Below are 27,956 nucleotides of genomic sequence, written 5' to 3'. Positions count from 1 at the left end.
AAGGAAATGAATAATTATAATAACTCGAAATTTACATAGCAGGACAAAATCGTCAGGCTGGCTACGCCATTGTTCCTAAAATTAAAGCCCAAACTGTTTGCTGGCTGTATTCCTCGTTTTCAAAAAAAGACTTTGCCTTCTAGTAGATAAAATAAACAAAACTTTTTTAGCATTTTTATTTTCAATCATTCAAATACGTTCCTATATTGACTTGTTCGAATATACAGAATGCTAGTGATCAGCATTTACTTTTTACAATTACGTGCAAATTAAAATAAATATTGTCATCCATTTTAAAAGTTATTAAACTCTATTTGTTACAAATACGAATGATTCTATATTTATTGGTATGAATGTAGCTATATTACGAGGGGTTTTTGGAAAATATATATCCATCACAATTTAAAAGCAATTCGTAAACCCACAGACCGAATCAAACTGAACTCAATATTTTAAAAATGTCATTTCCCATTTTCAACTAGTAGCATTATAGCTGTTTGTCAGTCTAGGAATTCACATATGTCAAAGGGAGATCGGCTTCGATCGTATCGTGCGAACAGGACCGAACAGTCTAACGAGCAACTTGAAAGTGTACTGATTAAATACAAAACAATAGCTGGAGACAGTTTGATTAGGTCTCTTCAAATTTTTAAAATTATATACCCTTAACACTATTATACACCCGTAAAATTACAAGATAAAGCCATTGAAATCAAGACTAAATTGTCCTTTCGTTGTTGTAAATAGTTTTTCTAGTCGATATCGACGCCATATTTAATCAAAATGCACTGTGGTCCACTATATGGGTGAAATATATTGATTGGGTCATTATTGGTCGAGATAAAACGATGCAAGACTATTCATACAACTGATACAAGCAGCGGTAGGTGGGTTATAAAACTTCATTTAACTACTATATAGATTCATGTCAACGTTGTTTTTGTAATCGTATGTCAAGGTAATATACAGCAACAACAAAGGGAGAGGTATATTTCACACTAGCCATTTGCCTTATAACAATTATCAGACCACAATGCATTACAATATTATACTAAGACAGCGCCCTTATCCCAGAAATTTTGCTTAATTAATAATATTTGAAAATTTAACTTTGATGTAAGAAAAGCTACACAATTGTATACAATTGACTCTGAGAGTCAACTTTACAAAACGAATGAAGTAGAGAAGCCATTTTTTTCATCAAAGGTTTTACCGTTAATTTATTCAGTCATATAATTGGAATCATCACCATTCCCAACAGGCTTTGCACGCAGTCCTGTCTCACGTTCGAAAGTACTGTACAGCGGATTCTCGAAGTGCTTAGCGTGACCTTGCCGCGGCGTTTCGACGCCACGTAAAGTGCCGATTTGAAACCATTTGCGAATCGTCCTCATTCTCGTCTAAGCCATATATGGGATTCACCTCTCCGTCCGCATTGGTCGAGACGTGATGACGAAACATGACGTCACGATAATGTTCGTCGTCCTCTTCCGGTAATCTCACGTGATTGTACTGCTCGCGACTACGTAACGCTTCCTGGAAGTTAAACCGCTGAGATCTGTCTGCGTAGCAAGCGAACACCAGGACAAGAAGAAAAATTACTCCGCCTATACTCGCTAGCAAGTAAATTGACCACCCGGGTAACGATGCGCTTGAATTATCACCACCATGTAAAGCGTCTAGACTCGATTCTCGAGTTTTGCAATTCAATTTATCCACATTCTTTACGGTCGGACAGAGGTAGTCCGTGAAGCGGAAATCATTGGATGTGTACTTCGGGTAACCGAGCTTCTTGGAGCAATTCAGACTTCGATTAAGAGAACAAATGAAGCCGGTTCTGGAGAGAGGCTTCTTTCCAACTCTGGCGATCATGGACACTGAGATATTCCGAGGGTTGACAGTAACATCGTCCAGAATGCCCACGTCACTCAAATTGTAGTCGCCTTCCTGGTTGAAACTTTTGGCGTATATGTACCAAACTTGAATAACCTTTTTCAGCCAATCTTCGAGTTCGATTCTCATCCCGGCGATGACTTCAACGTCGTGGATGCTGGCCCCTCCTTCTTTCAATTTTTTCAACAGATCCTTACTAAAGTACAGTTTTATCACGTTTTCACCACCAAAACAATCGTCTTTGCTCTCTGGGACTTCTTCTTCGTTGGAGTTTCCACTTTCACGCTCTTCCGATTCCTTTCTACGAGTTTTCCCCTCCTCAGAATCTGATGGCCACGGGACATAAATCTGTTTATCCGGGCATTTGTCTTCGTTTTCTCTCACAAAACGCTCGCATCGCGAGCCCATGTAGCCCGTGTTGCATCTGCACTCATACGATCCTTAAGAAAAAAAAAACAATGGGATATTGACATGGATGTCCATGCACTCCTTTTCTAACAACACCGGGGTTGTTAGAAGACGCCGTCACACTGCTCATTGGTTATAATAAATTTAATGCCTACTTCAATATTATGTATTCAGCACATTAATGCATTCTATTGCCTGTATTCTTGAGAGGGAGATCTTAAACGTTCAATAACTTCCATGCATAGCAGTATTTCCAGTTGAATTGGGGCTTGATTTTCAGTGTTTTACCTTAAATCCTCCCACCTATTCCGAAAGAACTTTCTCATTGACCAGCGATAACAAAATTTATATGCCACACCCAATGAGTGTGAGTGTGAGTGGGTTTTTCGAACACAGACGTATATGCATGCGATAAAAGCCAGGGGCCGGTTGTACGAAAGTTGGATAGCGCTACCCACCGATAGTGATTTTTTCAATCGCTCTGAAATTTCCCGTTCTTCGGTATAATACAGATTAAACCGGAGTATTTTTTATTTGTACGGATTCTTATAATCAATTGTCAGCTTCAAATCAGTCGTTTAATTACATTTCACGCTCTTTCAAGCCGATCACTATCCGATGGATGGCGTGTCCAGTCTCCGTACCCTTGCCCCCTCGTAACCTTGTCCTTAAGACCTACCGATATGATCGATGCATTCACCGTACGGATGACAAGGTTGAGAAGCACAATCGTCGATGTTTGTTTCACAAAGCCAATCCGTGAATCCTCTATCGCAATCACACGTTATGTTATTAATCCCGTCTGTACACGTGCTATGTCCTTCATTACAACTGTAATGGAAGTTCCCTGCTTCGCATTCATTAATATTATGGCCGCAACGAGTACCATTATACCCGGCCGGGCAAGTGCAACTGAAAGTCAAAACATGATCGTGACACGTGGCGTTATTTTCACAAGCGTCACACCGCTTTGCACTCCGTTCGCACGCAAGGCATTCCGTTGCGTTTCGTTCGCACGCAAGACACTCCGTTCCGTTTTGCTCGCAGGCAAGGCACGCTGTTTTATTTACATGATCACAGGCAGGACAAATCGTCACATCATCACCTTCGCAATATTCAGAACTCAAGCAATCGTCAATGTTGCTGCAATTGTATCCGTCTCCTTCGAAGCCGTCCAGACATGCGCACGAGTATGTGAAACCATCAATCCTATCACAACTTGCGTTTACACTGCAGTTGTTTACAGGAAGACATGGATCGATTCTGGAGACGTTGACATGAACACTACCATTGAACGACTTAGGCGGTTCGCCATTGTCCGTAACTTGAACCAACGCCGTGTAATTCGGACTGATATCATAGTTCAAGAATGGCTTACTCAAGATCAGGTATGATTTATACAATTCAAATGAACGTTGTTTTACACCGAGTCTAGTCAAAATCGGAGGATCGAAGGTGGCGTTATACGGTTCCTTGACAATCTCAAAAGGTGTTCCGCTCGATATCAAAGTGTATTCCAGCACTTGCCACTTCTCTGGGTTATTGCAGACTAGTTCGCTGATGTTCGTACCTACTGGCGCAGTTTCTTCGAATGTGATGTTCCCAGGACTTAAATTAATCTCATTCGCGCCTTCATTAACTTCGTTTACGGTGATGTTGAGATTCCTGGTCAATGATAACCTTGGTTGGCCGTCGTCTGTTGCTTTGATTGATACATTTATGAAAGGAGAATCCAGTTTTTCGTAGTCCAGTTTTGCATTTGAGATCACTTGCAAGCCCGCGTTCCGTGTTACCTGAAGAAAAACATTGAAGATAGAGAAGGAAGTCAATTTCAAGAATGCTATTTTTCCTTGTTGAAAAACGCAGACGGAAACCCTCTGAAACTTACATTGAATGTCTCATCAAATTCCCCGATGACTTGGAATGAACAGGTTTGCTCACGATCAGGATCTTCGCACATCAAATCTCCGAGTGAATAACCAACATAAGCGATCTCGTCCACAGCGTATGTGCCGTTTAAGTACAAATTAACGGGCACCTCATTTACATCTCTTATAATGATTGTGAAAGTTTCTGACCTCGATAATGGTGGATCACCGCTGTCCGAGCAGTTCACTTTTACTAAACCAAAAAAAAGAGATCATCGGCAATTGTGCTTAGCAAAACTTTCACTATAGTGATATAGCGGCCAGATAAACGGTTATCGCTCTGAAAGATTAATATGAAATGCAGTAGGCTAGAGATAGCATTACAAAGGTGCGTTGAAATATAGCCTTGTAAAGTTTTTTAATTTTGAGTTCATTTGTATTGTGTGCAGAACATTTGAGTATAGTGCTAAAAATGTAACTATTGGACTTAATGTGGTAATGATTTCTATGTTCACCAAAGTATTCATTGATTGCAGCTATTTCGCCAATCAGGGTAAAAAAATTTCAGTCATGTTAGTTGCCTTTTTGAAAAAAATAATCTGCCATAAATAAATAGACTAGTTGCAATGTGAATAAGTGTTTTCTTTTATTGTAAAACTTACTTGAAATCGTACTGTTTCTTTCATAATTAATTACCGATCCCTTCTTCACACGAAGAGACCAGTTCTGATCAGGTGTTTCATCCAGGAAAAAGAACTCCGAATCTTGAACAAAACAAGTGTGGGTCTGGCCAACATCTTGATCGAGGACCTCAAATACGATAGCAGTCTCCCCTTGTGTGTTTTCGTCCAGTGTTAAGTTCGACAGATTTCTGATTTCGTAGGGTTTGTCGTTTACATCGAGTATTTTCACTGTTATATTTTCCTAAATCAGCGATAGAATTGTAGTCAGAATTTCTATCAACTTCTAGTCAACAAAGAAAATGTACGAGAAAGCGAGTTTCTAAGGAAAATTTTATGGACACACATGCAGAAACAGCCCGTGGTCAAAGAAGAAGAGAATTTTCATCTCAAGTCGTGCAATTAGAAACTTTTAGTTTTTTCCGCCAATTGGGTCGGCAATTAAGCTTCTACCGACGGCCCTAGCTCGTCTGGTGAGCACTAAGGTCTTTTATGACAATGAAGTACACAGCTCTGTATCGACGTTACCTGAATAGACATCGGTGGATTTCCACTGTCAGTTGATCGAACATGAATAACAAATTCAGCTTGTGTTTCGAAATCCAAGCGATCTGATTCTTTCACTAGCAGCTTGTCGCCGCTGATGCGAAATGTCACTGGAATACACAAAGATGTGACATTAGGCTTACAGTTGAACTGCTGTAATAGAAAGTTATTACATTCGATGTTAAGAGTTCAAAGACTCAACTTACAGTTATAGTCGAGCAAGGTATAACTGTGAGTGTCATGTTGATCAGGGTCATCTGTTATGAAGTTTCCAACAACAGTGCCATTTATGGCGTTTTCATTCACTCCCGATGAATTGAATCCCATGGAGACAGGTTTGTCGTTCATATCAAGAATCTAAAATAAAACTTGTTGAATTATCGGTACCAAGTAATATTCTAATCAGGCGATATGATCCACTAAAAAGACTGGGATAACATAGAAATACCTGAATTTCAAATTCTTTTGTTTGGTTCAAAGATGGTGTCCCGTCATCCTTTGCGACAACGCTTATGGAGTAACTACTCTTCTCTTCATAATTGAAAACTGCTGATGTCAGCAAGCTGTTTCCGTTGATGGAAAATTTTGACGAGTCGTCCTCTTTGTCGGAAAATTCGAACGATAATGTCTACAAAACCAAAATACGATATAAACACTTTGAAGACGTGGTCTATACAAATTGCTGTTAAAACTAATGCATTCTTGAACTAATATTGATCGTAAAACGATACCAAGGAAGTTCCTTTTGCGTTTGTATTTACGACGGTTTTAGACGAAAACTATCCTCCACAATAGATGACGCCATATTGCATAATGGTAGGGATATGCAAAATGGGATATTCAACGGCATCATATATGAGTGAACCTTGATGAGTCTCGTTCATCCATGTTGCTATTAAAACCTAGACTGTTTTTGCTTTAACTACAAGAAATGGTTCGGACTTCAGTCACTTCACCGTTAATCAAGCTGTCTATTTTTTCGCCTATTTTTTCCAACATCCGCGATTTTAGCCCAGATTTCTGACAAGGTTTGAACAGATGACCTAAATTTCTTAAAAGCTCTTTGAGCCACATCTACTTGGAAAATGGCGAGAATACTAACGTCATTTTGGTCGTGGTCTTGGGCAACCAGGATGCCGACAAATGTTTCCACAGGTTCATTTTCTGGAATTTCGAAAGTACCATTTACCATCTTCAGGTTGTAAGGTGCTTCGTTGACGTCTGTTATGAAAACTTGAAACAACTGGTAGATGCTAAAAGTCGAATTGCCATTTTCAGTGCAGTTGATCTGAAAAAACAAAGAAAATTGAAAGAAAATATAAAGAAAAACAATAAAATACAGAAATATGATGAAACAAATCATAACGAATATAATAGTCCAAATACACAGACACATCAACAACAAACGGTACACAAACATGTAGAATCTATAGCCTTAATTTTTTTGTGAGTGTTTACCTTCACGGAATAGTCAGACTTAGTTTCGAAATCTAAGTCAGCCTTGGACACAACCAACCGCATTTTTGATACCTAAACAATCGATAATAGATAGCTTAATCTAATTTTTCTCCAGCTTTTTGTTTTCCTCAGCGTAGTGCAGTGTTCTTATGGCAAAAATATGGAAATTATAAACGGACGTACTTTGAAAGGAACGTTGTTTACAACGTGACAAGTGTAAAAATGTTTTTCTTCATTGACGTTGTCGGGATCTGAAACATTGAGATTTCCTACCAACGAATCCACGGCGCTGTTCTCTGCTATCTGTAATACGTATTCATTTTAGTTTGAAAATAATATTGCAAAAATTCATATCAAATAACAAACAATACCATATTAATTTCTATGAACCAAGCAAAATAACATTGGTTACCATGCCATATAGAATATCCTCACAGTACAAAAAAAGTCGCACAGAGGTCTTTTCTTGATGACGAAAATTATGCATCTTTTTGTAGCCAAGAAATATAATCAAGGACTTTGTGAGCATAAGTAACACTGTACACTAATGTATACAATACCTTGTTCTTATCAAGCGTGAGGTCATTTGGTGCTTCGTTGACATCGAGGACATCGAGGGTAAACGTTTTGTTGAAGGTGAATTGTGGATACCCGTTGTCTTCAGTCATGATCTCCAACTTGAACCCCGTAACAGCCTCGTAATCGATATAAGAAGCGACTGTTAGTTTCCCAGATGTTGGATCTAACTTGAGTGCTTTTTCATAACCAGAAATGCTAGAGAAAATATTTTGATATATTAGAGGCGATGTATGGCTATTTTATCATAATTAAAATCCATTTTTTTCAAATCAGACCAATATCACTCTTACATCTTTGAGTTGTAGTCGAAAGCAGTGATCTTCTTAATGAAAAAGCGATGCGTTTGACCAGCGTCTTGATCCACCGCAGTGAATACAGTAACAGATGAGCCCAGGTTACTGTTTTCAGAAATAGCCAGCGGAGTGCTTATCAAAATATCGGTCGGTTGGTCATTGGTGTCCCTTATGGTAATACTGAAGTCTTGAGTTAAATTCAGACCTAGAGAAAATACGAGTATCAATAAACATTGTTTGGCAACTGTGCGATGCCTATGTACTACTTTCAAGGTTTCAGGGTTGTTTCCGTTCCACGTTATTTTAACATGCCCAGATAAATGTGAAGTATAAATAGGAGAAAGAAAAGATCAAGATATAAAATTATTTTGCAAACGAGGTCCTCTGCCATGAATCAAACCCTCTCCTGTTGGGCTACGGAGGATATAGCTTTTGGGTGTAACCTGCAGGCTGCCTTAAATTTTGTTGAAATAAAATTCCCTGTATTACGATTACTTTTTCCCAATAATAGTCAATCTTACCTCCTTGATCAACAGTATTGATTGCTAATTGCCACAAGTTCCTGCTCTCGTAATCCAAACTTGAGTACGTCCTGAGTTGACTTCCATTAATATAAAACATATTCTCCTCGCTTGCTGATACCAAGAAATACTTAAACGACTGCGCTTTATCCGGGTCTATGGTACTTAATTCCCCTACGAGCAAAGGACCCCCGTTTTCTGACACCACCTTGTTCGACAGCTTAATCTGTTCTGGCCTTTCATTGATGTCGAGAACTTGAATGTCGAATGATTTTTGTATAGTTAAAGGCTTCGAACCAGAATCGACGCATCTTATTATAATACCGTGTGTAGTTGATTGTTCGTAGTTTAGGTCGCCCGAAGAGACTAGTAACGAGTTTTCGCTACCGGAGATCTTAAAGCGGTCTTGCGCAGAGTCGACGAGTTGGCATTTGTGCGTCTGCCAGTCACCCTTTGGTCCGCGGTTGTCGGGGTCGTCAATGGTGATATTAGCGACCAGAGTTCCGCTTTGGCTGTTTTCAGCGATGGTTAGACCGCTGAGAATTATATTACTGGGAGGTTCATTCACGTCTTCGACCTAGTAGAGAAAATATAGGAATTAGAAATATTTATAGTCTTTGAAAAAAGTCAGACGTTCTTTGAGGCAAATGGATGTTTTCGATTGGCTAATGAATCAGTCAATTTTGAATGGTCAATAAGCCAGTAGTGGGCCAATCAGCAATATGCTGAGCACGTTATGGTGCCGACTTTTTAGTGAGTTCTATATGAAGCAAGGGGTTGAATTCACAGTTATTAGTGGATAATATCATAGAAATTAGAAACATAGCCGTCTCGCGTTCGTCTTATCAGTATAAGACTGACTCTACAGCCCCTAATTAAACTTTTAACGATGGCCCTGACATTGGGGCTTAAATTTACCGGAGTCATTTCCGGATAGACTTGCATTTTCGCAGAAGGAAAAAACCAAATAACCAACAACCGCTTCATCTAGTTTTTCCGGCAGCCATCACCTCCGCCTGCCAATTTAAAGGCGATGCCTGCAACGTATTACTGCGGAACCTACTGCCTCAACTCACAGGATTACAGCATACCTCAATAGTTAAGTTCTGTTCGATACTCTTCGGAGGGCGACCGTTATCCGTAGACATGATTTCAATCGTAAATTCCTGTTTCTCTTCATAATTTAGATCTGCTCTCTGTGACGTAAACAGCTTGTTTCCTTTTATGGTAAACTTCGTACTTCCTTTCAGAGTGTAGACGTGAGACTGGGAAACATCTTCATCTGTAGTCACCAGTTCACCGATCAGTTTATCGTTCGCGTTCTCCTTTACCCGACCGGTTAACGAACTCTGTATGGTCACATTTTCCGGTTGGTCATTCTTATCCAGCAAAGTGATCGTGAAGTTACTGACACGTGAGTGGTTGCCATCTGAGACTTCGACAATTATTTCATGGGAGGGTATGTCTTCGTAGTTTAGATGACCACTGACCACAAGTTTGCATGTGCATATGGTTTTATTGTCTGAAGTGCCGTTGTGGCAGGTTATGGTACTTGTATCAACCGAAAAACGCCCACCTGGATGAACAGAAAAGCATCTATAGGAAGTCGTGCTGACGTCGGGGAAAAAAGCTGGGGGGTACAGGTCAAGGGGAGGAGCAGAACGAGACGTTGGGGGTCATGCAAGAAGTGGTGGAGGAACTAGAGGTATAGAGACTAAGGGTGGAGTTAGGAAGATGATCTACCTGCGTCATCATCCATTGTGTACGTCAAAATCTGTCCAGCGTCATCATCTAGAGAAACCAAAGTTCCCACTACCGTGTCCTTTGCGGAATTTTCGTTAATCGTCGCGTGGTCGTCGGAATACGATTGTTGACCGTCAGTTGACGTTAAACTTGTGTTCACCGGAGCTTCGTTAACATTCTTGATGATTATCGTAAATTTCTTCTCCATCTGAATTAAAAAAACGGCATAAATTGTATGCTGGAGAAATATCTGTTTTTTTGAAGGAATAAAGAAACCATCATCAAATGCAATTACGTTTTAGATCATGTTATACATATTTCTTGAAATATCGTGAATATTAGTTTGAATTCTGGTTCAGAAATATGTGAAATAGCCTCCTATTATCACAAACAGAACAGATGCCCCCTGTCATCCATTTTAATGATAAATGAACTTCGTACAAACGGGCCCTGGGCTATGAAAAAGACGATTGCAACCAACATCACACTTATTCCTCATTTCACGAAATACCGCTTCTCACTTACCGATTTCGGCGGAACACCGCTGTCCGTTACCCTCACAGTGACATGCGCAATGCTGGATTTCTCGTGGTCTACAGGGTTCGCTACGTACAACCGACCGTTTGTCTCGACCCCAAACAGACCCCGACCTCCCCGCACTAAAGTATAGCTCAGCGAGTTCTTGTCCTCGTCGGAGGCCGTGAAATAGCCGACGGTAGTATTCAATACGACATTCTCTTTTACCCAATACTTTGACAGCGCCAGGTCACGTGGTTGATCGTTGACGTCATCAAGGGTTATGTTAATGCCCATGGTCAGCTGCTGCGGAGGTATCCCGTCATCCGTCGCGCGTACAAGTATTGTGTAAAAGTTTTCCGCACCTTCGTAATTCAGGAGACAACTTTTTCCGCCATGGAGCAAACAGTCGGTGTTTGAGATTGCGACTCTGATTTCGGAGTTGTTAACCAGCTTGAATCTACCAAAAGCGCTGTCTAGTAAAGTAAATTGATGAACTTGGCCAAAGTCTTCATCGGTTGCACTAAGTTTACCAACCAGCCGTCCTTCATCGGAATTTTCTTTGATATTCTTGGGTGAGAGATTAATCTTTGATGGACGCTCGTTCACGTCTAGAATAAGAAAAAAAAAAGTTATTTGCTTAAGCGAATAAACATTTTATTGCTTTCGTGGGGATTATAGGGGCTATTCAAGGATTGTGGGGAACGTGGAATGGGGTTTTTGGTCATATATTCATCGCAATTAAACTTGTACAACCTGTTCATTTTCCCGTGGAATATTGCGACATTTCAGTAAATTTACATATCACGATTCACGTGAATACGTGAGCCTACCGTATAAAAGTGAGCATGAACTGTTAGTTCATGGTCATTGATTTAACATTTCGACTCTCAGCCTGAATATCGCTCATTCATTATTAACAGGTATCGTACCTTTCATTTTATTATTTGTGTTGTAACTATGGATGGTTCAGTACCACAGGTTTTAATTTTTGGACATTCGTTTGTACGTCGTCTGCAGAATGACTTAGATAATGCATTTGATTTACAATATATTACTTGGGGGTTCTCAAGTGAGACGATTCATGTTAAACCACGTATCAGAATTATATGAGGGAGGTACTCAAGTTAGTGGGAAATTCGCCTTCCGACTCCTAACACTTAGAGAGGACAAAATGAAGGTTTATGTGTACGATATGATAAATGTACAGTGAATATGCAAAGGCATTCTCAAGTTGATTTTTGTCCAATCTCGATTATCACATTCAAATAGTCAAAACACGAGATTCTTTCCTTGTCGAAGAACGAGGAACATAGAGGTTGTGCTTTAGGAAAATCTGTGCGAGATTATGAAGCAAGACCCTCGTATTCAGAATATTATCCTGACCTTGTACTGAAATGACAAAACTGCGGTTGACACTCAAGGGAGGCGTTCCAGTATCACGAGACTCGATGGTAATGTTCCACAATGATGCAACTTCATAATCCAAGGCTCGCGTGGTGATCAAACTGTCGGTATCATTAATTTTAAATGGTAAATTCACGCCTGCGATTAGCCGATATGAGAAGCTTTGTCTCATACCGATTTCATTGTCGGGGTCGATCGTGGAGATGGTGGCTAAAATAAAAATGGCCAAAAATCAATGTGAGGCTTTTTTGAAAGAGCGATAAAAAGTTAAACAATTAAATGCATATGACAGAATGGCATGACGACCCGTACAAGTATAAAGACATTGGCAAGGGCTGACAATTTGATGAAGGAACGGTTGTGTGGATAAGTGTAAAAGTAAGACTTTATTGTAACAGTTTTTCTGAAAGCTAATCCGGAATTCTTGACGCTCAAAGGAAAAAACACAAGGAAAGGACTTAACTTACCAATCACAGCTTTGTCGCGATTCTCAAGAACGGTCAAACCTGACAGAACAATATCACTTGGCGCTTCGTTGATGTCTCTGATAGTAACGGTAAAATCTTGAACAAGTTTCAACCTAGGAGACCCACTATCTGTGCACTCTATGGAAACATTGTAAATAAAAGGTGTTGTTTCATAATCGAGGGCCACGCTGCTCACCAAACGCCCAGAATTTATCCTAAACTTATTCTGATTAACCACGACGCATAGATGGATTTGTCTTCGGGAGACGATGTTATCGGGATCATTGACAGTGACGTTAGATATCACAGTCCCGGGGGGCGAGTTTTCAAGTATTTCTGTATTTGAAAATTCAATACTCGTTGGTGCTTCGTTGATGTCCGTCACAAAAATCGTAAAGTTTCGTGAAACGCCGTAAGCTGGTACTCCATTATCAAGTGATTTTACAGTGAGAATATATTTCGATCTTTTCTCGTAGTTCAAATATCTTCCTTGGCTAACATAGATTTTCGTTCCGTTCACCCTGAATAACCCTCCGAAATCATCCATCAAAGAATATATCCAGGTCTGTAGTCTGTCTTCGTCCCTCGTTTCCAGTTCTCCAACTAACGCGCCGTCAAAGTTTTCGGCAACAACCGCTGACACACCTCCCCCCAGACTGATGCTCGTGGGCACATCGTTGGAGTCCAATACTTTGATATCAAATCTCTCCACAGTGAATAACCCGTGGTTGTCTGTAACACGCACAGTTATCGAACGAACAGCATTTATCTCATAATTCAGTGGTTTAGATAGCAACAGTTTTACAGTACACTTCGTTTTGTTCTGATCTTTTGCACTGGATTGGCAAATCGCACCCAAAGACTCCAACGAGAATTCACCTTGGGAATCATCATCTAGTGAAAACTTGAGATCTTGATTTGCGTCGGTGTCTAAGGCTAGCAAGGTTCCCACAATTTTTCCGGTCGTGGTGTTTTCAAACACTTCAGGAGTCTGGGGCCCGGTAAAGTTCACTGTAACGGGAGCCTCGTTGACGTTGAGAACTTCAATTATGAAGTTTCGTGTGAGCTGTAAAAGAAGCGATAAAATTCAAATGAGCTCCATCCTAATAAACAAACTATATCTTGTTTTGTAAAACTTTTTTTTTCACAAGGCAATATTCCATTAGGCAATCTCAATCACTAAAGATAGTATTTTTCGCGAGCTATTTCATCAAATTTTAGATGTTAGCCATCGAACAAAACCTGAATTCTTTGAGAAACACGTGAATTTCGTTAACCAAAAGTTGTTGCTAGGTTCACGGTTTCTTGATCCGTAGACATTTTTGGTTAAAATAAAGTTAAAATAGTTTAGCTTGCAGTTGGCTGATCGTTAAATGCACAGACCTAATCGATATCTTCGATCGATGAATCGATCAAACAATCATCCCTGAAAAATTACCTTCAATGCATTATAGCCATTATCCGTAACAGCCACCCTAATGACGTGGCTCTTATTAGCCTCGTGGTCGAGTGATTTTGCTGTCACCAACTTATTACCAAGCAAGACAAATCTCCCGCCATCGGTATCAATTAATGAGAAGCTCAAATTTTGTCCGGCATCCTCGTCACGTGCTGTAAAAGAACCAATCACAGTTCCCGATGTTGCATTCTCGTATATCTTGTTTTTGTCCAACGTAAGGTCTCTTGGTCTATCGTTGTCATCAGTGAGGTAGATGATGAACGTTTGGTCAAAATGTTTCACAGGATTTCCATTATCTGTTGTTCTGATGGAGATGTTAAAGCTTGCTTGAGCCTCATAGTTCAGCCCACATAAGCTACCTCCAAATTGAAGGCAAAGTGTGTTTGAGATTGCCACCTTTAACGAGAATAAACCAATATTAACAGATCGAGATTAAAATTTGTAAATATTTGACTTTCTGAAAATACCTTCACTGAACGTCCTTCAATCTTGAAACGACCGCCAGCGGTATCCAAGAGTGTGTACGCATGCCTCTGGCCAATATCTTGGTCACTTGTTGCCAGGTTACCAACAACAGCATCGACACCGCTGTTTTCTTTGATTTGAACGTTTGAGAGCTACGCAAAACAAAAACGACCGCCATTTGTAAAGTTTGCTTAAACTTACTATTAATAAGTTTAAGACCTCAAATTAAAGATAGAGGAAATAATGGTCTATGAAAATAATCTGTTTGGGGTTAACTAGTAATTTAACAGCTCAAAACGTGGTCAAGAATTTTGTTAGAAACAAGACTTAATATAGGGGTATTTTCCTCACCTGGATTGCAAATGGTTTATCATTAACATTCAAGACATCCACCACAAGGCGTTCATCGCGATAGAGAGATGGCTTCCCGCTATCTCGGGCCCGCACTGAAACAGTCCAAGACTTTGAATTCTCGTAATTCAGACTTCTAGTTGTTCTCAATACATTGCCATTGATTACGAAAGGACTGGCCCCAAACGCATTCAGAAAATAGTTAAAGCTCTGTTTTGATTGGTTGTTGGCGTTATCCGGATCTTGCGTTGAAAGAATACCAACTACCGCTGATCCGTTATTCTCTGGAATTTGGGAATTCGACAGAGCCACCTTTATTGGCGCCTCATTTACATCGTCCACGATTACATTGGAATCAGCTTCCTTTTTTAGCCCATACGGATCGGAACAAAGGACACTAATATTGTGCGAGATGGCTTGTTCATAATCGAGGGAGTTTACAGCCTGGATGAGGAAATTCTGACCGTTTTTAAGGACAATCTGGAATTTTCCTTGGGCGGAGTTGGTTAGCCGGCAAACGTGAGACTGCCTTTGTGGATAGTTTCCGAAGTTATCAGGATCTTGAATGGTAAAGTTACCAATAACAGTTCCGGAGGGGCTATTCTCCTGGATGTTCGCATTACTGAGAGTTATGCCAACAGGAGCTTCGTTTTGATCGATCACGTGAACAATAAATGATTGGGTCGATGACGTCAACGCGGGAGATCCATCGTCAGTTGATGTTACCATGACAACATATTGGGTTTTTTGTTCGTAATCTAACGCATCTTTGAGATACAAAAATCTATTTCGTCGAACTTCAAAAATATCAGTATTGCTAAGCAGATTATAATGGTGATTCTGATTTTTATCCTCGTCGGTAGTCACCAGTTCCCCAATGAGCGCAGCCCGGCTGTTTTCGACAACGCTAGCTTCCAGATTCCCTGAGATAGTCACATTGCTCGGCCGATCGTTGTTATCAAGAACGGTGATGTTAAACATTCGTACTATGAACTTGCCATGTTGATCTGTTACACGGACAGTGATTTTCAAACTTGGGGTAACTTCGTAATTCAATGATCCTTTCACCTTCAATTGCGCTGTACATTTGGTAATGGTCTTTTTCGGGTGGGTACAAACTGCTGGTGTTACCACGAAGGACTGCAAGGGATTGATGTCCAGAGTGAAAATAAGATTCTGCGAAACTTCATCATCTGTAGCTTCTAAAGACCCCACCACTGCATTGACAGTCGCATTTTCATTGACTTTCCCCTGGTCTCGTGGGAACGATAGCTGACCACCTTTGTCAGTAAGATGGATACTGACTGGGGGCTCGTGGGCGTTTAATACTTCAATCATAAATGTCTTTTTCATCTAAATCAATTAAGGAAATATGGAAAGGCATTCAGTCGTTAGTTTTCGAAGTATAATCAGGTAAGTGTATAAATGCAACTCGTCTTTAAATAGATATTAGTCCACCCCTATTTCTCCCCAAAAGCAATATGGCGATACCGACCTGTTTCACAGGTGTTCCATCGTCTTTCACAACGGCCGTTATAAAATGAGTTGTGTTCGTCTCGTAATCTGTTGCCAAAACTTTTGTCAAGATTCCATCCGAACTCACAGCAAATCGTCCTTGGTCATCGTCAGATAAAGTGTAAGTCAAATGCTGTCCAGAATCTTCGTTCTGCGCTGAAAATCTTCCGATAACAGTTCCTATTTTTGCAGTCTCGTTTACGGTGTTTCCACTTAAGCTCAGTTCTCTTGGCTGGTCGTTTACATCGGTGAGGTTAATTGTGAAAGTTGCGTTTATCGATAAAACTGGGTTCCCGTTATCAGCACTTCGTACAGTGATCTGGTGGCTTGGGTTTGCCTCGTAATTCAGTTTACAAAAATCTCCACCCTTTGCAAGGCAATTACCATTGCTTATAGCGACCTAAATTTTTAAGTATAAAATATGTCATATAAGCAGTTGATCATTGCAGTACTGCTAGTCTAACTGAGTGCTAACTGTTGCTATACAAATCCGAGCCTAACTAGTCCAGTACTTACTGCTTTGCAATGTTTATTTCTCAGAATATCATCAGCCAATCACTGACAGGACGAGTGTCTACTGTTTCAAACCTAACTCCAAACTTGCTACTCTTGCTGCCTGACTAGTTCTACGTCATGGGTTATTCCTTATTCCTCCCTCGCGGGTGGTAGCCACGTATGCAGGCGGTTTTCTCAAGTTTTGCCCACCTTAAGAGATCTTCCGTCAATTTTAAAGCGTCCAGCCGCCGAGTCAATCAAAGTGTAAGAATGTGTTTGAGAGTTGTCTTCGTCTGTGGTTGATAACAAGCCAACGACAGCGTCGAGGTCTGGATTTTCTGCTATTTGACGATTTGATAACTGCAATATAAAGTGAAAAATTACTGTAGTGAATCCACACAGCGAAAATGGTTCTTGAGTTATGACTAAGCCTCGAACGAGTATAGCTGTGTTTCACTCATTGGTTTGAAACTCTTTTTCACCACGGGCCAATTGTATAAAGCCTGGTTAACTTTTAACTGTAGTTAAGGACAGAATTGCCCATTCAGAGTTGTGTATTTCTGAGTTAACTAGGATTTAATCATGCAAAATGTAGCTAAAGAGTTTTCAAGAGTTTTACACAACCGGCCCCAGAGGTTTGCATTTATCAACGAAAACCAGGTAATTATCCTACCTGAACAGAGGTAGGTCTTTCGTTGATATCAGTTAAGGTGACTGTTATCACTTGGTTTATAAACAAGGAAGGATTGCCATTGTCTGTGCTTCGAATTTTCAAGTCATATCTATATAACACAATTGTATTACAAATATTCGGTAGGAAACCAAATAAACAAAATGGGCAGTTCGTAGTTTAGATAATTTTCTTATCTTTGCAAAAAAGGATATTCCTTTAAAAAGCATCAAACAATTAACGAAAAATAAAATCTTCAAGATAATGATAATTTTAATCCAGAATTCAATGCATTATATGCTTCAACGTACCGTTTGTTCATCGTCTCATAGTTCAGAGCGACGGTGGTGTACAATTTATTTCCTCTGATGGTGAACTTTGCCTCTCCCCCGGATATTAAGGTATACGTGTGTGAATCCCGGGGATTTGGATCCAGTGAAGTCAGGACTCCAACGAGTGTGTCACGAGGACTATTCTCGGAAATGCTGCGAGATCCTGATAGAATAATCTAAAGAAGAAATGGCTTTTTTGAAACAAAAGAATACTTGCTGTTGATTAAAAAACCAACACAACTCTAACATTTTCGACACTCTTAAACGAATCCTAGACATTTATTTGACTTTTTAACCAGTTATACAAGCCAGTAAATACGTCGTTAAACAAATTACCCGCGTGGGTGGATCATTGATTCTCCGACAATATGTTGCAGCTGAAGAGCTCCAAGTGCCAGCCGTCGTACACGTGACACTGCGGGCGCCTTGAAGAGCGTAAGTACTGGGGCAGAGTAGCGAACATGTAACTGGATACGTAGTTTGATTTTTAGGACAGGATACAGCGGCGTGTTTGCAGGTTGTTCCCAATCGGGTTCCTAGAAAAAAGACTAGGTTGTAAGGCTTCAGACTTATTATCGAGTCTTCAATCCAAAACTTACACTCGACTTACCATCGAGTTCTCAATCCATGTTTAATTAAATAAAACTGAGACAAATTTGATTTTTGTACACAGTTATAAATATGATCTAAATATGATTTTTGTACACAGTTATAAATATGTTATAAATATGATCTTTGCTATTTTTTATGTTTTCTTGCAGTGGAAATAATTTCCATACAATTCTAATGAAAAGAATTTTCCTTTCGTTCAAATCATACCTGGAGCGCAATAACTCAATGTAAGCAACCCACAATCCTTTGCTAAACATTGTTTACTTCCTCTAAGATAGTATCCAGCGTTACAGGAACAAACACCATTTCTACATTGATGTTCACAGCCATTGTTTGGAGAGCCGCATTGCGTGGATTCCTATTAGGAAAATATAAAAATTCTTGAAAATATACTGTAAAAATTCAGATGAAGGGGCAGTCGTTCCATAAGAAATACCTTCAGTACAGGACACGACCTTCCATTACATTGTTTGGCTTGCGTGACCACTCTTGTTCTATCTTTGTTCCCAACTGAACACGTTTGATCACACTTACCCCACGATGACCAATGTCCGACCTGGGGATGATGAAGACGCAGTTATATATTCTGTAAAGAATTAGCTAGAGCGGATTTGGGATTAATGCTAAGATCTAAAAGATCTACGGTGCGGCAGCTGGGAAAATAAGGTCTCTAAGTCTCTAATATGAAGCCCCTCGCCGTTCCGCTGACCCTTGCAACAGCAGCAAGACCACGCCCCTACCTTGCAATCTCTGTTGTTTCTGTAATCAGTACAGGGTTTGTACGCTTCGATTGGTCCACATTTTCGACCATAGCACAAGGGTTGTTGGACAATCCTACGAGATTTCCGTTGCTTTCCGACACCACAGCCGTTGTCACAAACAGACCACGAGGTCCACGCCCCCATTTGGCAATTTCGGTTGTTATACTGAGTACAACTATTACTTTCGCTCAGAGCTCCGCAACTATTACCACCACAACTTGGAGGTCGCTGTATTGTACGAGTCCGGACCGATTTTCCTAAAGGTACATCGATATTTATACGATTTTTCGAGCTGAATTTTGCTTTTGGTAGACGGTGATAACGTGTTGATAATGTTGTCATAAGGTTAACCAGCAGCATTTTATTTCTCATTAAGTTAATTGCGTCTGAATTTTCTTAACAGATACTTGTTTACAAACATGAGAATTGTCTTTTGCTGGATGTTAATGACGAATGCATGGAGTTGGTAGTGCCGTGTTTGCCTGGTGAGTTTTATTTATCATGTGCGTACTTCTAAATCAACCCGATGGATACGTCAGCCATACGTCTTATCTGGCAAATTATATTGAATTTCGCTCATTTTATTAAAGATCGCAATATTTCCTAATATCCAATACATATCAACTTTTTCCGGCAAAGATTTTTTTACTGCCTTAACAACAGATATCATAAGACTAACCAAAATATCACATAATGTACTACTCAATCCCTACTTACCCTGTCCACACGTGGAGGAGCATGCTGACCACGCGCTCCAAGAGCTTAGCTGACAGTGAACAGGACAACAGCTATGTACACAGGCTCGACTTTGCAATGTTGCGGGACAGGGTAAACTGCAGTAACTAGCACGAGTTATCGTTCGAGTACGCTTCTCTATCCCCCCGCCACACTTGCCGTTTGTAGCAACACATGCCTGCCACTTTCCCCATGAGCTCATCTAGGAGAAATAATATGATATAGGTCAGAAGGATAAAGGTCAGAAGAACAAGATCCTGAGCTGGTTTGCGGACACTTGGAGTTTGAGCTGTATACCGGGTGGCGTGAAATAACCTGTTTGATTGAGTATAACTTCAAAATTAAAGAGCAGTATGCACTAAAATTGTTTTTTATATTCGGTAACGTCTAAATTAAATTTTGATATATAGCATGAAGTTTTTCATGCAATTTTGACCGACATATATATATCGCGGTCTCAATTTAAGTATGCATTTTCGAAAAGTCATAAAAATTAGCTAAAAATGGCATATTGAAGTGTCGCCGATATCTCGAGGAGTACTGAATCAAAATACAGATGGTATATACCAAATTTTAAGTTAGACATTCACGAATCTAACAAAAATTAATTCAGTGTAACAGACGTTTTAGTTTTTGAAGTTATACTCGATCAAACAGCTATTTTTTGCGCCAACCGGTATAAGTGATTACATGCTTTATTTTTAATATCGACGCATGTGTTTGGGTCACACACCACTGACCACACGTATTACACCATGATTGAATAAAAATACAAGAACTATGAACGTACTTGGCATGTTATAGGAATCGGTGTACAGCTTTGACTCTGAGTTAATACTGAACTACAAGTGCCACCGCAGGAAGCTGGCGTTATGATGCGTCTTGACCTCGTCTGTGTACCGCTGTTTGTCTTACAAGTAGCTATAAAAAGGAAAATAATGATGAAATTAATGACATACAAATTTGAGATGACACTTTTACTGTTCCATTTATAACTTAGCGTTTGAAAAACGTTTCTATAACAATAAACTGAATAGGCTTCAGGTGCATGCCCCATGCAGGCGCATGCTTCATGCGAAAAAGTAGAAGCGCATACATACGATTATCGGAACTAAACTGGGAACTCAGATTCTTCGGCAGAAATCAAACCTATATATATATATATATGAGCAGAGCTTTTGCCGCTAGGTTATAGAAAACGTTAAAAATATGTGTATAAATCAGGTGATCTCGCGCTTATATTTTAGTCATTCAGCGTTCAGAAACGGTTTGTCGAAATTCTGCAGTATTTAACGAATTAAATCTTTCGTTATTCTTTTTGGAACCAGTCGTAATTTTGTGATTATGTTTAGGTGTAGGCACTTTAGCTCTGATATAAATTTTAAATTGAGATAAAGTATATTTGAAAACATATTAAGTTGTTTTAACCAAGAAATTTTTATTTCACAACCAGTCACAGTCTTTTCCCGCCATTTCAGATCACCTGGATAATAGCCAACAAAATTCATTTCATACTTACGGGAAGAACATTTGGTCCAGGCCGTCCATTGGGAGAGCACGCAATTTCGTGGACAACACGGACCGGTGCACGGTTGGCTGTCAGTTGTACTTGGGCAGGCATTGCCATTGCACGAACTTCGAGTTGTGATTGGTCTCGTTCGTGTCTTCGTTCCACTCCTCTCGCAAGCAGCATTACATCCTCCCCAGGCTCCCCAGCTGCCCACGCGACAGTTGACCGGACAGCATCTGGATTGAGGGGAAAAATTAGAAGGCGAAATCCATAGGTGTAGAGTTTTGTTTTCTTCTGGGGGGGCTCAAATTTTAGATACATGATATCTAGCTAGCAACACCTTCTGACATTAGATACAGTTAAATATACAATAAATTTCCTCTTGATATATAATTGCATCGGTAGTCATGGTTTATATGGCCGATAGGCGGAGAAAATATTTACCAATGATTATGACCTGTTGTGGGTAGAAAAACTAATGAAAGATAAAATGAATAAGCTGCAATGTATTTTATGATTTTATAACTCGAAAATTCTGTATTTCGCAATTGACCATAACAAAAAAGATGGCGGATGTACATTTTACCAGAATGCAATGCGGTCGGAGATAGTTTAAAAAAGCGAACTGACGTCTTTTAAAGGACAGACATGAAACAGAAAGTTATTTTCTTCGCTGTGTTAAAATTTCACGTCATTAGGAGTTTTTCTTGCCATCTTTTTTCAGTCAATCACTCTTAATGCCCGCAATGCATTCTGGTAAAATGTACATGCCGCCATCTTTTTCGTTACGGTCAATTGCCGAGTTGTTTGATATATTATTATATTCACTATGATAATACCGTTTCATGTGTACGTAAGGATGCCTTTTCAAGGATTCAACATTGCTCTGATGCAAATATTACTTTCTGGAAAATTTCTAGGAAGATTTCTCGGGGGGCTGAGCCCCTCAGCCCCCCCCCCCATACTCTACGCCTATGGCGAAAGCGATAAACAACCGAGGAAGAAAAAGATCAAGGATTCATGGGTAAGAAAACCTTTCCTTCTGAGGTGGATTGTTCGAAAGGCGTTCAGCTTTAACGTTGGATAGATAATTTTGTTTTCTATTCTTGAACTTGTCCGCCGTTTAAGCTTAACGCCTTTCCAACAACCAGCCCCTGGTAGTATTTGCTAATTTTCACCCTTTCCCATATCACTCGCCATGGAAAAAAGGGTTTGCCGAAAATACAATGAATCTTAATGAAGATCAACCAGTCTAGTCAAATAGACCAGTTATTATACTATAGAAAGCAACATCTCACGAGTATAGTGAGACCAACGCATACAGACACGACTTGCCGCCTATATGTTGGTCAAATAAACCCGAGATTCTTAAGCGAGACATGACTTTGGTATATTAAAATACGAGTAAATAACACAATCCTTGCAGCAGTGTTGCAGTCATTCAATAGGATATGCTTTTTTTGTTTACACATTTTAAAATCATCTCGGGCGACTGAGAATCGAGTAAGCAGTTGCTTAAAGTGCTTATTAAACAGCCAACTTATAATGCTTTATTCGGCGATAGATGTCCAGGCAGAATTGACTGTAAAGCACCATTTGACATAAACTTTATCATCAATAAGTGTGATGCACATGATTGGTTAGTTTAGAAACGATTATACAGTTAAACTAGGCTAACTGGGGCATTACTTGGGGTATAGCGATGGGGTATAAATTGATAATCTGTTTATTCAAGGGTCAAAGCTAAGCTATGGTGCAGATCGTCTATCATTTTATCGAAGAGCCTAAACGCAATCTTATATATTAGAAGAAACTGGTGCGCTATTACAATATCTATCTTTTTATTAAGATTTAGTTGATATACAAGATATCAATAGGGGTCGCGTTAATTGGGGTAAACTGAACATGGTTTTGCATTCAAGGTTAAGTGGAGGTATAAACAATCAATTTTACTGGCTCTTAGCCTCACGGGTTGACCTTGTAGCGAGAATACAAATAAATGATTACAAGACAAGGCAGGTCTGGGCAGGATCCAAACGTAAATTATGACTCCGGCTGCTTCCAGGAATTCTAGGCGGTTTTTTTGGAAAGGAAAACACTGGGTCATGCTATTTTTTGCTTACATAATCAGAAACGAAATGACATGATTCTTGCAATGTTTTGAAAAGAACCGAATTTACTGAAATGTTGCAGGCCAAAATCGTATCGGGCCTTGTTGGCATTTTGCCCGATAAACAGTCCAAGCAGGTTCCAGATAACGTCATGGTCCAGTTTCACGCTGTAAAAGTTGGCCTGTGAATGGACCTAATACGTCAGTAAAAATTGCCATAAAATTGCCACAATTACCATTGTAAATAAAGCTTATTTGTCCAGAAAACTGCGCAGTAAAATACGACTCCCTGTGGCCCCAAAAGGTCAGAAAACCCATACTCGAAACCTAGTATACTAGGCACTGAAATAGAGCTATTTGCTTATTATAAACAGTTTACACCTGGGCAGTCCACGAGTCTGGAAAAGTACATGTCTATTCAAATGTATCGTATAGCAACTAGAATGATTATATTCATGCGAGGACATGAAGAGTTGGCGGCTTAAAACCTTTGGCTTTGTCATAAGAACTGGTGTACACATTTGAGCTGAAGATATGTACGTCATTAATGCGTGGTAAAATCTCAAAACACGAATAACAATGTCAATGCCCTTTTCTTCAATTACCCGCGATCTTCGTTACTCCTAAATCATTTTGTGGCACTTCCATCGACATAGGATATACATTCTAAAGAGTTTTTAAGGGTCTTAATTTCAAGTGGAAAGCACACGCAGCTAAAATTCAAAGCCATGCTGAAACAGCTGAGAAAAAGCAAGAATCGAACCTACACCTTGATATAGCCACGCATTTCATACTCTTCCGGTGAAGAAAAATGCTTGATACGCCACAACATTGCCATATATCGCGTTCCATAGAGCATTTAAAAAGGACGCAATTCGGCGAACGATGATTTTTTTCGACGAAATCTTAGAAAGACATGCTTTCGACTTGGTAAATATATTTAGGTATCTAGGAACGTATAATCAATACAACTATTTGAATCAGAAAGTGAAATTGACGTCTGAAGGTGAAGGTGAAGCAGTGTTTGTATAGCTTTGTGTAAAACGAAAATAAATGTTTCAGACAAGGTCTCTTCGAGTTCGCTAGGGTGGCTTTTGCCAGGCACCAAACATCGAAAATTAAAATGAACCAAAGATAAGCCTACCGGCCATTTCCACAGGTTTCAGTTCTGGGACCAGGACAGGATTTTCCGCCGCATTTTTGGCTCGAAATAATCCTCGCATTTCGCGTTCGTTTTCCGTAGCCACAAGTAGCGCTGCACGCGGACCAACTCTGCCAGGAATAGCGACAGTTTATGGGGCAACAGGTATTCGGACACGACGCTGTATCAGTGGTTTTATAGGAGCAGTATCCTCCGCAAGATGCGTAGCTTCTTATGCTCCTGGATCGCTTCTTGGTACCGAAATATCCGCACGATGCTGAACAAGACCCCCATGAGCCCCAGCTATAATATGTGCAATCTCTTCTATAACAACGCGGTGATCTTCGACGTTGACAAGCATTGGAGCACGAAAGAATAGCGTAGAATATAACAGCGCCTGTAAGCACAAGTCGCGAAAGAACCATCTCTTGTATGGTAAAAAAGATTGCTTTTATCACGGCAATTAATGATCTCAGATTTTCTTAGGTCTGTCGTCGGACAAATTTTAACAAAGAACGTCAGTTGAAAAACGACACTTCTGGTAAAGTTCCCTAAATATATACGAAATGCTGGATGCATGCTGGGAAGTGATTATCGGATTATGACGAATGTATTCATTTTGTCTCCTGCTGAAAGCAGTTTCCAGTAACCCGCGCACTTTTGAAAACCCTTTCGAAGCAAAGTGAAACAGCTACGATAAAAGGTGTTGCACGAGTCTACCGTTTTTCCCATGCAGGAGAAAGTGTTGCCATTATTAAGAGCCCATTAGCCACTGAGCCAATTAATCAGAAAACTAGTTCTTAACCGTCCTGTAAGTACGAGGAGAAGCGAGTGTTTCTTTTAGCTAACATGACGTACATGCATGCACGCCGAACACCGATTTTATTGTTTTATTAGTTATTGTTTATCAGTTAAGTAGCCAGCAATTTCACATCACCGTTCAACGGGTTAAATTAATTCAGTTGAATTAACTCCAAATCCGCGTTGAGTTTTGTCTGAAACAACAGCGTAGGTCTGGTTGAAGATAAAATAAATAACCATCCCAAAACGAGACAAAACAAAGCCTGAAATTTGGAAAAATACTATCTCGAAGCGAAGCCTCAAACTGACTTATACCCAGTGACCTCTATATATTGAACTGGAAGGCTAACTTTGATCGAGAAACATGCATGCCATTGAAGTCAGGATGGTTTTTCTTAAGCTATGCATGAGTTGATGCATTTTTGACCTCAAACGTGTAGCTCTTATATTAAAATAAAGCTCATGGAAATTTCTATTCGGTGTGGAGATTTTGAGATTCAGGCAAATGATAAATATTTCCAGTGAAAGCAAAAAACAACCGCCATTTGGTGACCGACAGCGTAATGTATTGTGAACAAAATTATTGCTTGAGGCAAATCTGGCCGGCTTGTCGTTTCATTATAATTGCAATGTTTATATATGACGGGGAACCTGCTGACTACAGTCAGTATGCATATATGTGTTCTAACAGATGTGCCAATGTACCATGCATTATATGAAGTACCCCATCACGAACCGACATAAAATTCAGACAAGTTTAGGCCATGTTTTTGTACCACCAAACCAAACAAAAACTTTATCTCAATTCTCAGCTGATTGTTCTGGTTTAACTGAATTTCGCACTGGACGTGATCAACCTTAGTCCTTATACTTGACCTCTATAAGAACGGCAGTTGTTAAAATAGATTGAACCTTAGTTACCTAAATAAAGACGGTCCCCCTCAATGTTCTGCCGAAGATATTTGTTGAAATGTCGAACCCTCGGGGCACGATTATACACCTGCAGTTTTTCTGTCCCAGAGAACTAGTAATTACATGAAAGATCTATTGCAATGTATGAAATCCGAGAAGCATAGATGATAAAGATTGGTGTCCACTGGGGGAAAATTTTCACTGGGCAGGATCGAACACGAATGTTCATTTCTTCTGTAGTTATAAGTAAATTTATTTCGACCAGAAGTAAATACAATGGAAATATTCCAGTTCGTTGGAATATTGAGGAGCAGTTTACAAGATGTTCACAGCTCGAAATGTGAGACATTTCTACGTTTGAATTTGCTGGAAATATTTAAAGGGAATAAAACTTCGATAATACGATAAGTGCATGATATTTCGCGCTGACATTTGTCGTTAATTTCAGTTTGGGACCGATCGATGACTTACGAATGCAGATTACTAACTGTGGTCACAGAAAATTTGACAGTTTAAACTAAGCCTTATGATAATTTCTTCACTGAAAATCATCCCTTAGACTTAGTTCTTGTTTAAAGAAGCTATTCCTAAATAGACACGATAGTGCACGTTTATGGAATGCAATACGGCTCATAGGCCTGCGTGATCTGAGTGATCCTAAAACCATTTTCAAAAATTGACGATGGGATAAACCCTGCTTGAATATCATGTTCCTAAGCTTCGTTCCAACCGCATTAACCATAGTATTAATTGCTATACCCGAGTCAAGGCATCGTGCAAGCTTTCAAAAGGCGAGCCACATAATTGGGAAAGAACACAACACAGACATGTTGAAATGATTTCATACGACATGCAAAGAACGAACTCAAAGCAAAATAATTCATTCCGGCGATGCGCTTCACAAATCAGGCCTTTAGTTCCTATGCGCGTTTTCCAATGCCTCCTACAGCGAAAGCTAAATATCAGATAAAAACTCGGTAACGATGTATAAAAATTGGAACACGCCTACCGTCCATCCCCGCAAACTGCCTTCTGTGTTCTCGTACTTGGACAAGGCTTTCCACCGCACTTCTCGTTCGAGGTGATCTTCATATATCGCGTGCGCTTACCATGGCCGCAGGTGACGTCGCAAGCCGACCAACTTTGCCACGTATAGCGACAATCTATAGGACAGCAAGTATTCGGACAGGATGCTTGTTCTGAGTATTTGTAGTCGCATCGTCCACCGCATTGAGCAGAACTTCGCAGTGACCTCGTTCGTGTTTTGATGCCTACGTACCCACATTTTGCGGTACAGGCGCCCCACTGCCCCCATTGGGTATAAGTGCAATCTCGCCTGGGGCAAGGGGGAGGAGACCGTCGACGATCGCAGGCGTTTGCACGCGCAATAAAGTAGAAGCATATTGTGGCTGTAGCCAATAATCGCCAGAAACTCATAGTGACTAAAATCTCGCGTTGTGGTAATCTGAGGGAAAATTTGCGATCTAAGAGGCTGTAGGGAAGTGGTGGTTCTCAATAGATCGAGTCTCGATGACACACAATGTCAAGTTCAGCGGGCTATTATTGTACAAAACTTCTTCAAAAGTCCGATATTCAATGGACGCGGGACAGAGCTCTAACAGTCTGAGAAGCGGTAAATCCACCAGGACAAAATTCCTTCAAGGAAAATTACAATCCAAAGATGATAAGATATTTATGCGCCGTAAGC

At 40.0% G+C, this 27,956-nt stretch overlaps 1 protein-coding gene across 1 annotated transcript; it reads right to left on the bottom strand.

The window, feature by feature from the left end:
- Window positions 1-178: 178 nt before the first annotated feature.
- On the bottom strand, window positions 179-27,756 carry LOC114522728 (protocadherin Fat 4-like). The gene is made up of 33 exons (XM_028543470.1): window positions 27,258-27,756; window positions 21,294-21,520; window positions 20,565-20,695; window positions 19,757-19,976; window positions 19,019-19,296; window positions 18,715-18,834; window positions 18,486-18,636; window positions 18,003-18,202; window positions 17,646-17,842; window positions 17,338-17,446; window positions 16,875-17,024; window positions 16,150-16,569; window positions 14,655-16,007; window positions 14,306-14,455; window positions 13,818-14,234; window positions 12,380-13,445; window positions 11,892-12,122; window positions 10,515-11,116; window positions 9,990-10,197; window positions 9,338-9,822; window positions 8,247-8,823; window positions 7,723-7,930; window positions 7,414-7,627; window positions 7,037-7,156; window positions 6,854-6,925; window positions 6,498-6,683; window positions 5,844-6,023; window positions 5,602-5,752; window positions 5,378-5,505; window positions 4,832-5,093; window positions 4,190-4,422; window positions 2,981-4,094; window positions 179-2,333 (listed from the first exon to the last, which is right to left on the bottom strand). The coding sequence occupies exons 1-33, from the start codon at window positions 27,683-27,685 to the stop codon at window positions 1,321-1,323; spliced, it is 11,601 nt and encodes a 3,866-aa protein (XP_028399271.1). The 5' UTR covers window positions 27,686-27,756; the 3' UTR covers window positions 179-1,320.
- Window positions 27,757-27,956: the final 200 nt, after the last annotated feature.

The sequence above is a fragment of the Dendronephthya gigantea genome, unplaced genomic scaffold (genome assembly GCF_004324835.1).
Source record: "Dendronephthya gigantea isolate DGI-Jeju-01 unplaced genomic scaffold, DenGig_1.0 000023F, whole genome shotgun sequence".
Classification (NCBI taxonomy): domain Eukaryota; kingdom Metazoa; phylum Cnidaria; class Anthozoa; order Malacalcyonacea; family Nephtheidae; genus Dendronephthya; species Dendronephthya gigantea.
The sequence above is the reverse complement of the archived record's forward strand: the minus strand, read 5'-3'. Positions and strand labels throughout refer to the sequence as shown.